General features: G+C 37.8%; 1 protein-coding gene across 1 annotated transcript in view; it reads right to left on the minus strand.

Annotated features, from left to right (window-relative positions):
* MAP3K15 (mitogen-activated protein kinase kinase kinase 15) overlaps nucleotides 1-12,401 on the minus strand; it is a 98,154-nt gene that overhangs the window by 13,089 nt on the left and 72,664 nt on the right. The window contains exons 16-20 of the mRNA XM_059820202.1: nucleotides 10,577-10,710; nucleotides 9,775-9,902; nucleotides 7,912-8,042; nucleotides 7,516-7,621; nucleotides 4,068-4,225 (exon numbers count right to left, since the gene is read on the minus strand). Of these exons, the coding sequence (XP_059676185.1) occupies nucleotides 4,068-4,225; nucleotides 7,516-7,621; nucleotides 7,912-8,042; nucleotides 9,775-9,902; nucleotides 10,577-10,710 (657 nt within the window). The remainder of the gene's footprint in view (nucleotides 1-4,067; nucleotides 4,226-7,515; nucleotides 7,622-7,911; nucleotides 8,043-9,774; nucleotides 9,903-10,576; nucleotides 10,711-12,401) is intronic.

Consider the following 12,401-nt stretch of genomic DNA (forward strand, 5'->3'; position numbering starts at 1 on the left):
GACATTGAGGTGCTGGAGCATGTCCAGAGAAGGGCAATGAAGCTGGTGAGGGGTCTGGAGCACAAGCCTTATGAGGAGCGGCTGAGGGAACTGGGGTTGTTCAGTCTGGAGAAGAGGAGGCTGAGGGGAGATTTTATTGTTCTCTATAATTACCTGCAAGGGGGTTGCAGAGAGGTGGGTGCTGGTCTCTTCTCCCAAGTGACTAGTGTCAGGACAAGAGGAAATGGCCTCAAGTTGCGCCAGGGGAGGCTTAGTCTGGATATTAGGAAAAATTTCTTTGCTGAGAGAGTGGTGAAGCATTGGAATAGGCTGCCCAGGGAAGTGGTGGAGTCACCCTCACTGGAGGTGTTCAAGGAACGTGTGGACGTGGCATCGTGGGACATGGTTTAATGGGCATGGTGGTGTTTTTTGGTTGATGGTTGGACTTGATGATCTTATAGGTCTTTTCCAACCTTAGTGATTCTGTGAATGTCCATGTGGTATTACACAAATGTCAAATTATGGATCTATCCAACCATCGACCTTCAGGCAATCTTGGGATCTGGACATTATCCATATAAAATGCTTCAAATGCTGCTTCTCCTACCAGCACTGAGAACTGCAGTCCCTCCAGCTAGTGCATATGCTTCCCATCACCCCTGCCCCTACTGTGTCTCTCCGTTGCTGACTCCTCCAGCACATTCACGACCAGGAACAGGAATAACTTCCTCCTCCAGCACCAACTGCCTGGGGCCTGCACCTGTTCTACCTCTGCCGCTGCCAAATTTCCTTGTACAAATGCTCACAATGACCTTGCCAGACCTTGTCACCACCCCCAGCACTCAGGCCAGATGTCTTCCATAGCCTTTCAGTGTTACTTAACGGAAAATCACATGATGTCCAAAGGTTTAACTAGACCCCCCCACTCTTTCTTTAAGTAATAAAAAACATGCTTTTACAGGTTGCTCCCTGGTGATTTTTCCAGCTCCCTCACCCCCTTCTTATTCTTTAATGCCATTCTGGCACAGATGATTTGAAGCGAGAGTTGTGTAACGTGTGCACTCTATGGCGAGTATCTGGTAAGATTACGGCTTGTAGTCTCAGCATCTTTACATAAAACAGGCTCTGGAGAACAAGCAGAAAGATAGTGGCCACAAGGGAGACAGTAGCCCAGCAGTTAAACAAGTGCCAGCTGCTGGCTAAAATGAAGAGTTGTTTAAATAATCTCGTTATACAACCGCATTAACACAGTGTGGCACCATTAGGCACTCACAATAGTGGTTCAGCTTCAATGCAAGCTGAAGCAAAAAATGCAGAGCAGTCATGCTTCTGTTTGAAGGACAGCGCAGAATATGAAATGCTAATAAAGTATTAAGCCCTTCTGAACCATGACTCTAAGCACATTCAAAACTCAGTATTTCCTGCATGTAACATTTTTATTATACACAACTTGCTAACTTCTGCGATTAAATTGATGTATATAATAAATAAATTTAATAAATAAATAAATAAATTGGTGTTATGTCCTTTTGGCAGGATACAACATTTATCTTGTCTGATGTAGCATCTTTATCTGATTTGTAAAATCCCATGCATATTTTGGACAGTGCTTTATAAATGGGCTCTACAGTTTCACCACTTCAAAACATCAGCCTAGCAAGATTTTTGGTTTGGAGCACAAAGAGAAGACAGACACCTGCTTGCTGTGCTCTGACAACACCTCTTGACACGTCTGTCTCTATGGTCAGCCCACTCCTCCTTGTGCACTCCGGGCACAGGCTCGCACAGCCAGCTTCAGCTGGGGCAGTGTCACAAGCTGATAGCACTCTAGTGCCAGGTTATACCCTTACACACTAAACAAAACCCAGGACAGTCCAAACCAGGACGAGGAAATTTGAATGCATGTCTCTGATCTTATCTTTATCTCTGTGGTTCAAGGAGAATAAGTTTTGTCGCAAGCATCCTGAAACTCTGCGGCAACCTTAGTTTACTTTATCTCCATTCAATGTCATTTGTTTGCACTCCTTTCACACAGAAGCACACATACTGTGCTCATACATGAAATACCAGATAATGTACACTCATCCAGGAATTATTTCCAGTTCTGTTTCCTCTAGCCTCCATTTCTCTACTTCGTCCAACTCTTTGATCATTTGCAATCTCTATGCTGACTTCACAGTCAGACTCAGACCTTCCTTCTCCTCACCTGCCCTATGCATGACAGAGTGTGCACATGTGGAGGTGTGGACCCCAAGTTCAATACCTCAAGTTTTCCAGGCCTGTTTTTACATGCCTGCCCAGTTGGCCTGCTTCATTCCTGGCTTCAAACCTAGCTTCCAGCTTGCTTACTTTTATTACACAGCAAAAAGAAACCACAGTTTGCAATTTATGGTGCCCAGCAAGAAGCAGTTCCAAGCAAGTCCCATCAGAGCCAAGAAACAGAAAACAAAAAGAAATGCTTGACTGTAGCACATTAACACAGTCTGCAATAACAATGCTAAAAACTCTGCCACATCCTTGATGAGAGAAGGGCAAGAAATTCATTTTAAAAAATGCCAATTCTGAGACTTCAGAACACAGCTCTGTGGCCTGGAGATGCTTATGGGCAGGACATAGGGACATGCACAATCCTGCCAGAGCTCACCTTGTGAGCCTGTGCAGAGCTCATCAAGCACGCAGAACTGCACCAGTGCTTCCTGGCAGTTCTATAAACCCTACTGAAAAATAAGACATGTAACTCACTGAACAGTTCAACTACGTGCCGGACACGTAAGACGAAAAGGCATCTGCCGACAGAACCACATCTGACATTTACAACAATCTGGCAAACAGCCTCTTTCCACGGCTCCCTCAGGAAAGCTTTAGTGAACCAAACCATGTTCACCCAAGGCAGCTTCTTTTGAGGTAGTGTCACAAATCGGTAGCGCTAAGGTGACATATTACACTGTTGAAATAACTACGTCAAAACCCATAACCATTCCTTTCTTTGCCTTTTAGCTGTGGTGCATGGGACAACTCACAGGCCTAGTATGACGCATGGCATTACGTGCCATGCTGAATTGCAGCCCAGTTTGCTATACTTACCGATAAAGATCTGATTTTGCTACCATGGTTCCAGTAATAATTATACTAATGCTCACACAGTGACCTTGAACAACATACACAAAAAAATTAAAAATATTGATAGTTTAAAGCAGTTTTCTGAGTTATGGATATGATATTTTCCCCATTATAAGAATGAGGACTCTGAAGCATAAATGAAAACTTAAGTACTTTAGTAAAGGTCTATTGCAAGCCAGTGGAAGAACCAAAAATTTTCTGTCTGCATATTTGACACATTATCATATAATAGCTTTTATACTACTGTTAGTTTTAGAGTTAGAACAAGTAACCTTTTTTCAAATACATTTATTATCAAAACCAGCTGAAGCATTCTCTTCTCAAGTGGTAATTTGTGCATTTGAAAACAGATACACTAAGAGAAATAAAGTACACTAAGAGAAATAAAGTACTAGAGGCAACAGTTTACCAAGGAGGTAGCTTTGATCCAAGGGACTTAGGATGTAAAATACAGAGTATTTTACTCTTCCAGTACATACCAGAAATCCAGGAAAGTTAGCCCCCCGCTCCCTTTCACCATCACTTCCTACCATGTTGCAGAGACTGGGTCTTTGAAAGACAAGGCAAACAGATCCTCTGGGAGGGAGGCTTATAAAAAAAGACTTAAAGGAGCAGAAATAACTTGGTTGTCATCATTGGAGAGACTGGTTGCCAAGAAGGAAATCATAAACCAAGAGCAGGAGATGATAGAAGTGAGAGGGTAGAGAATATTAGTTTTCATAAGTCTTCAGTCATTTTTCAGGTTGCTGCTCTGAGTCATGACCTATTTCCAGTACAAAAATAAATTATTACCCCCTAGAGCTTAGAGCAGAGAGGATCATTCAGTGTGAATTAAGAACACAGGTCAGACTGTGGCTTCGTGCAAAACAACTCATGTAACAAAAGGTTACTACCAATTAAATTAATATTAAAAAAATAAGTTAGTATTTGAAAATTCATAAACTTTATAGAAAAAAAGCTGTACTTACTTTAAACATTGCTGCTTGAGGCTCCCCTAGTTCGTGAAATGGAGGTTTGCCTGTTGCCATTTCAATAATAGTACAACCTAGTGACCAGATATCAGCTGGTGCGCCGTATCCTCGCGGTCCTTTATCAATGATTTCTGGAGCCATGTACTGCAAGGTTCCTGGTCAGGACAAAACCAATAATCAAGTGTTATAGTCTTCATTCTTGTTAAAGAAGAAATTAACACACCACTAAGCAGCCCAAAAATTGTCAAATGCAACCAATATAGCCAAAATACTTGATTTCCAATATCAGCACTGAAAACTAGACAGGAACTTATGTTTTACCATCTTTTCTATAAACTATCTTTTTCCCCCCATTCTAATACAAGGCTTCAAACTGCTGAAAGTATATTCACCACATCATAATCCAAATGCTTCCTCAGAATGTAAAATTCTATCAAACAATTTTTGCAGACACTAAGTTGTAAAGATTATGCATGTAAGAGGTGATGAAAACCTGCAAAGTGACAGATAGTCTTCATAAGAATAATTTTTCATATGTTTACTCCTATAATGAGAACACTAGTGACAGGGAATTTCAAAAAGTTAGTTTGAAAAGCTATTTTTGTAAATATAAAATAAAGATAAAAATTAAAAAAAAAACCCTGAAGTTTTACACAAAAACAATCAAAGCTGTAATCAAGGTAAATCAATTACATAATGAGTAAAAAAATAAGGGAACCCATCATAAATTGCAATTCCAGAAAGTCTTTGGATGTGCTTGGGATTTCTGACATCCAAGGGGGGGAAAAAAAAAAAAATCAAAGAAATAATTTTTTTTTCACTTCCAAAGCTATAGATATAAGCTTTTATGGCAATATAAGACCCTGCCTAAGCCTGTAGTTGGCTGTTAACAGGTGAACTTGAATGACTCTAAAGTTTGCTGGTAGACAACCCAACTATAATACCAGTTATAGTACTGATGAACAAAAGCAAAATTAAAAATGAAATAAAAGATGGTCAATTTGGAATCACTGATATTCAATAATATACTAACACAGCTAACAAAAGGTCTTTACAGCAAGACAGCCCACACCAACAATGGAAACCTATAGATGTTCTGAATGTTTCAAACACTATGGTACTTCCTACACATGAATTCCTACCAGCTCTGTTAGAACATCTTTAAATTAAATTACTTTTCTTCTTAAGAATGCAATGAAATTACACTGTGGTAAAGCTGTGAACTATTAAGTAAAGGACGTCTGGTGAAGATAAAAGTGATTGGATGTTACTATGTTCATTAAATATGACTGCTGTAGAACAAAAGTTCAAGCCACAGCTCTGCCCTCAGGCTGTGTGTCTTGAATGGAGGGATATAACGTTTAAACCACTAGAAGTCTAATTCTTCAATCATGTAATTGTATTACATAATGTCTAAAATCTGCAGAGTTTATGTACTGAGTTAAGGAACAAAACAAATTGCAAGAGAGCTTTTAAGACCCTCTGGGCTATAGCTACCTGCTTACTGATTTTAAATCCAAAATGAGAACTTAAGTAAAATATTTATTCTCATGGTAAATTACATCTCTGAGGCACAAACAGGGCAGCAAACATGCAAGGGAACAAAGAAGGGCACAAGGAAAGATTTACCTTCTTTTATTACAGTATGGTGATTTTTTTTCAGATACTATTTCTGCGTATATCATCTCTAATAACAAACAGTTACTAAAAATCCACTGAAGTGTATGTAGAACACAGGCAAAGACAGAGTGATTTTCCTCTAGTATCTGTTCCAGCCATAATAGTGACTTTCTGGGCCAAAATTAAAAGTTTGACTATCACTTTTAGCAGCTGCAAAAGGGTATTCTTTCCATGACTTCATCTTTAACCTTACTGAACTGCTTTATATAGTTAAAGTTTCCACAATATCCTGTAGAAATGAGAAGCACAGTATAGCTATACACCACACCACTTGGTAGTGCATCTCTTTCCCGTGGAGTGTGACTGTATTGAACCAGTCTAACAAAATATTCTTTTCCAGATACCACAAGACACCTGTATGCATTTGAGAATTATTCATCCAGTTGCATAAGCAAGATGATTCATGAAAAAAAAATTGTTGAATAATTTGTTTGGAAAAATAGTGCAACTTCTTAATGGAATGCTTCAGACTCCAGCATTTAACCAGCTCTGTTCAGACATACCGTCATTTATGTATCTATTTGATGTAGCGTCTATAAACTGAAGAGATTGCTTCTTGTAGCTCTTCATTCTAAACAAAACATTCGAATGCTGCATTTATTATTCAAACTGGACAAATAATAATTTTTTTTTTCTTCTCTTTAAAGGACTCCTAACTTAATTTGTTTCTAACTAAAGTCTTTAAAGCTTTGCAGGAAATAGATTTGTTTCAAATGCCTGCACCTGATGAGATGTTGATCTTGTGAGATATTGATGCAGACATCATATGCTGTGTTCAGATCATGATGTAATATGGGTCCAGTTTCCAATTCACAAGGTTTACTAGTAATGAGTAACAAAAGCTTAGAAAAGTAAGTTATTTCTGAACCTTAAAAATTTTAATTTCATGGCTTCCTTTGTAAGAAAGTTGGAGGAACTGTAGACTCACCACCAGACAGGTACTGGGAAGCCTTGATTATGATGTAAATGGAGGTTGTTGTCTTCTGTCTTCCACACATGACTGATGTCTGTGTCTGTGTACCATTTACTTAAACTGACGGCCAATATGAGGCTTGTGATTTGTGCTATCAGCCTATGCATATGGCCATATAACAAGTGAAAACATCATGTTACCTAGATCTCTACTGATATAAGAATTGAGTAATTATGTGACAGTATATTCATTTTTCAATGAGGAGTTTCAGCCGTTACTCAGCAGATTTTGTTTTCCCTGAATATTGCAAGTTTTTACTACCTTGTTGTATATGAAAGCCTTTCTGTAACATACCAGCCTAGTATTTTCATGCAAACTGTTCTTTTTACTGCTGATAACACCAAGTTAGCCAGTTGGTTGGCTTTTATAATTAATGCCTCAAAACTGAAAGTATTTATAAGTTTCTGTTTGGTTTTCTGCACTTTTAGACATACTTCAAGAAAGTGTGCATGCGTGAGTTACTAATATCAAGATTATTAAATGAAAAAGTTGCTGTATTCAAGTGTTTCCAGATGTAATTGCAACAAATCAATTGCTACTTAACGAAAAACACTTAGAAGAAAAACTATTACCCCATCACACTTAAGAAGTTAAAAAAAAAAGTAAAATGGAAGAAAATTACATTAAAAAAAAAAAGATAGCAAGCCTGTGTTTGTGGTGATCACAATCTCATTTCCTCTTCCCTGAAAATAGACACCTAACTGTGTTTTCATCACAAATCCAAAGAGCCTCTTGGCTCTAACTCTAAATCTATCATCAAAACCCTTATAAACACTCCTAAATTAGTCTTACCTGTAAATGTTTCGGTGCATGGATTGATTCCTGCCAGCCGTTTGGAAGTACCAAAATCAGATATCTTTACCACACCACTATAGGTGTTCACCAAAACATTATCCCCCTGTGGTTTGGATGAGACAGAGAAAGAGGGAGACGGGAAGGGAGACAGATGAGCACAGATTCCAAATCCCAATCTCAATACTCCTTCAAGTTTGTGGTTATCTTTGTAATACACCTTTCTACAAAGGAATTTTCAAGGAGCACCAGGGAGAAGCAGTTGTTTTATTCTTTCCTTTTGTTTTAAGCTTCCATGAAATCCTATTAAAAATTCTACTTCAGGTTAGCATAAAACTAACTGAAGTAAATAAGATAAAAAGCAAATCACACAGGACACACTAAAGGAAAATTTACCTTTATATCTCTGTGTACAATCTGGTTCTCATGGAGATACTTAAGGCCTTCCAGAATCTGCTTGGTATAAAATTTAATTGTAGGTTCTTTCATTGGGCCCCATTTAGATCTTAGGAGAGCTGAAAGGCTGCCTACAAGAGTTAAGAACAAAGTGTATCAAGATAGCAAAATTCCCAAATCAACATGAAACATTTAAGTCTGGATTAAGCCTTTGCTCAATATCCTAATACAAGAGAAATGTAGTACCTATAAGGAAGCCAAATTCTTCCTAGATCCCTCAAAGCAAATAATTTGCTGCTGCTCTTGACTGGCTATTTCTTTCTTGTCAGCTCAGCTTCCACCTCCATCACGGGAATAAATGTTACAACAGGGCTGGATGCATCTCCCTCGCTTCAGTCTAACAACTGTTAAGACTAGGACTAGCAACCATTTAGCCTTTAATGACATAAAGACTGAAGGTAACACTGTATGGTGTTATACACTACACTTCATGAACCACATGCATGGGCGAAGAGAAGCTGATTTACTCATGGTGGGGAGGGGAGAAGAAAAAAGGAGAGTCTTTTCCTTGCAAATACAGGATTAACTTCGGGAAATATTCAGAGACAGAGGAAAGAAAGCTCCTGAAAGAAATGAAGTAATGGATGTTCCGAATAGGAAACAGGTCATCCACACTTCCCCTACTTTTAATAAATCTAATCTTTTTTTAAATAACACAAATATTTTAATCATGAAGCAAAATAAAGACAGTTTTGCTTTTTCTGCTCATAATAAACTAAATGCAGTGGATTTACTTAATGACAGACAAATTCAGCTAAAGCGGTTTTCAGTCCAGCTTTCTAAAGTGAAGTTTCCTCAAAGAATCTTGCATAATCTGAACAGCTGGTTCCTTTTTAAGACTGGCTGCAGAGTTTAAAATATCTGAATTGGTTCAATAATATCTTGACATCAGCAACTAATCACAGCACACTCTGCTGTGCATATATGAACAGGAAAAAAAAGGTATGTGAACAACACCAGTTGATACTTTTAGCAAGTGCAGGAAGACAAGTGGAAGTGTTGATATAAACTCATCACATCTGCATGCATCATACATGTCAGCATGTCTCAGCTTTCAGGTGAGAAGGTCATGGGAATTCAAAAAATAAAGAACTTCCTTATGCCCCAGATGTATTTAATTACACTTTGAATGTTTGTGTCTGGACCTTCCCTAGAAAACCTGAACTTTTTTCCCTGGTTTTCTTCTTCCCATTTTTATTTTTGCAAATTATAAGAATTTAACACTCATTCTGACACATACTTGACACTGAAGAGCAAATAGCAAAAGGGAGATGGAAATATAACCTAGAGATGATATAGAGGGACTTCACATCTTAAAATGTAAAGAAGGCTAGAGGAGCAAAACTGGAAATTATGACCAAGGGAAGCATATAACTTTCATCTCTAATCTACCTAGGAAATAGCAGTGCTTTGTATATAGCAGTTACAAAATAATTGCTCAGTCAGTGTTACTGCTCAAAAAAGCTCCAAACAAAAATCTCCAGTCATCATTCAGAGGCTCAGGCTAAATAGACTATGAGCTCTAACTCCACTGTTTTATAACACATGAGTATTTGACACGAAATACTTTTAATTACTTTTCTTTAGGTTTATAATTATTACAGAAAGGGGAGAGGGTACTGGGACCTATACACTTCAAATCTATTCTTTATATGAAAAGAATGCCACCTGTAGTTAATGTCTCAATAAAAAGCCATATACAGTGCACAAACATATTAAGTGCACATGTATTTACTTTCATTAAATTTAGAGTCTCAACTGCTTTTGATTCCTTTGAGAGACTAAGCTCAGAATGATACAAACCTCCTGGCACCTGCTCCATAAAAATCTTAATGTATCCATTTTCTGAAACTGATCCAAGATACTGGACAATGTTCCGATGCTTTAAATATTTATGCAGTGCTATCTCTTCATGAAGAGGTTGAGAATACCTATTAAAGAAAAAAAAAAAAGAAAAAGAAAAGAGAAAAAAAAGAGAAAAAAAGAAAATAGAAGAAAAAAGAAAAAAGAGGAAAAAAAAAATCTACGAGTATCTCATCATGCAGGAAAAGGTTAAATGCTACTTTGCAAACAGAATGGATTTTAGGGATACTGATCCAATTCTCAGCAAACATCTTGTCCACGACCTCAAAATGCAGTGTGACTGGCTGCCTATTCAGAAAAACTACAGAGGTAGATCTCAGAAGAACTGTCAAGGAAAAACATGCCCTCAAAAAATTTATACATGCCTTTCTTCTGTATCATTACATAGTACTGTCTTTGCCTCCAAAATTCCTTTTATGCTTTTCCAACTCCCCCAAAAGAATACAAATGAGATACAACTGCAACTTAAAACCCCAAATATGTCTTATTCTAGAATTTATGACATACATATGAATTATCAAACTGTATTATTTATGGCATATATCATATCTTTTAAAAAAAATAAAAAGTCTTTATTCTGAAAAGGGTACTGGTGACTAGTAGGAGGAAATAATAATTGAATTTTAGTATACTTGGATTTTATAAACTAACCACATAAAACATATTCTAAGAACAGCAAAGTTTTCAGCAAACAACTGCAGTTTCATTAGCAAAGTATATATAACAATAAACTAGGTCTTACCTGCTGTCTCTCTCTGGTATTTCTTTGATGGCTATTCGGACCTGATTGCTAAGGTCTCTTCCAGCATAAACTATTCCATAAGTACCTTTCCCTAGAACTACCCTGTCGCCATTCTCATCATAATCATATTCATACTGCAAGCAGAAAAGATAAACAAAGCAGCACAGAAATTGTTATCACTAACATTTGACATTACAGAGAGCTTTAACAACAGTTGTGTACTATACTGAGTTAGTACAGCACAGAGTAGTTACTGCAGTACAGCTGTAGCAAGGCAGGTTACCCAACAGCCTGGTGCATTATACAACTTGTAAAATTTCCATGCTACTTACGTTACAAAACAATCTTCCCTAACCAACTTCGAGATGCATTCACCCAAACAAGGAACACAGCATTAAACCAAATTCAATGAAACAGTGCTGTCAAAAGAACGCATTCAGGTACCATCTCTAAGAATTGCTAACAGAGCCTTCAGAATATGTAAATGTATGGAATATAACCTATAATTTCGAAACCAATGGTTTAATAAACAGATAAAAGTGACAGTCTCATTACAGTGGGTGGACACTGTTTTAAGACCATGAACGCTCATTTGGGCTTAGCCACAGCAAAATTCATTTCTGCCATATTCCCCTCATTATGAGCTTTTCCAAAAGGTGAAAAAAACTGCCCATCTTCTCCAAGGATGATTAAATATATGAAGTGGTGGTTTCCACTGCCAGCTGAATAAGTCAGTGCTGGTACACTGACTTTGGTAAAGCTACACTAATTTACACCACCTCATGGTCTTGTCCAATATGGTGATCTTATCACAAGAGCTCTCCTGCTACAAAGGTCAATGAAAAAGCCTACTGAGGAGTGATGCTTAATGAAAGTACATCCCAGACACTAAATAAAACCAAATTTGTTATGGAAATTGGGTTAAGCAGCACACCCCTGATTCAAATCAGGGAACTGATAAAGGACATTAAAAAAGCACTTTTGCAAAGAGTTTGGTCAGTTTCATAGGCTCAGATATTATCAGGAGTACACAGACCTCCCCTAGTATCGTCCCAAATCCAAGAGGATGTCCCATATGGGAAAACTGCAGGGTATTCTCTGTGGCTTCATATGAATTCTCTATTAAAAAAAAACCAACAAACCTTTTTACAATGGCCATAACTATTGACATGTCTGTCAATGATCAGTTTTTCTGCTTCTTCCAATAAATGTCTCTCATACAGAATGCAGTCTTGAGATCTATTTCTTTGAAGTGTCTTCCCAGTTCGTATTGCAGCTCTGGTATTGCAATGGCCATGTGTCACTGACATTCCCCCCCCTCTTCACCTCAGCAAAGATGGCTGCTGTATGGCAGGTGCTAAAGATAAACCATCTGTTGTTTATCCTAACAGCATATTCCGCTCAGTGAAACTAAACTTAACTTAGCACAGTTTTAGTACAGTTTCATTTTCCATGTTTCAGCACTTCACGGTTCATAACATAATCTTGTTATATGATAGGCATAACTGACCCAAAATGCCATATGTAAAACTTGTCAGGTTCTTTGGTGGGAGCATATCCAGCTTTCACAGCTATCATATGATATAAAACTGTGCAGAAAAAAGACAGCAGTCACATTGCAGAATTTAAGATTGACAGCAACCCTATCTGCAACAGACTGGTCCTAAGCCAACTCTGTAATTACTGTGGAGAAACCTATGTTCTCTAGTCTGGGTCCTATGATACATGAAAATTGTTGAGATTTATAGTTCAATGCCAGTTAGTGGACAGTTTAATAGACTTGTATATACTTGATGCCACTTTACATTTGCCTCCTCTCTTTCCA

Source organism: Gavia stellata, chromosome 1, assembly GCF_030936135.1.
Source record: "Gavia stellata isolate bGavSte3 chromosome 1, bGavSte3.hap2, whole genome shotgun sequence".
NCBI classification, from domain to species: Eukaryota; Metazoa; Chordata; class Aves; order Gaviiformes; family Gaviidae; genus Gavia; species Gavia stellata.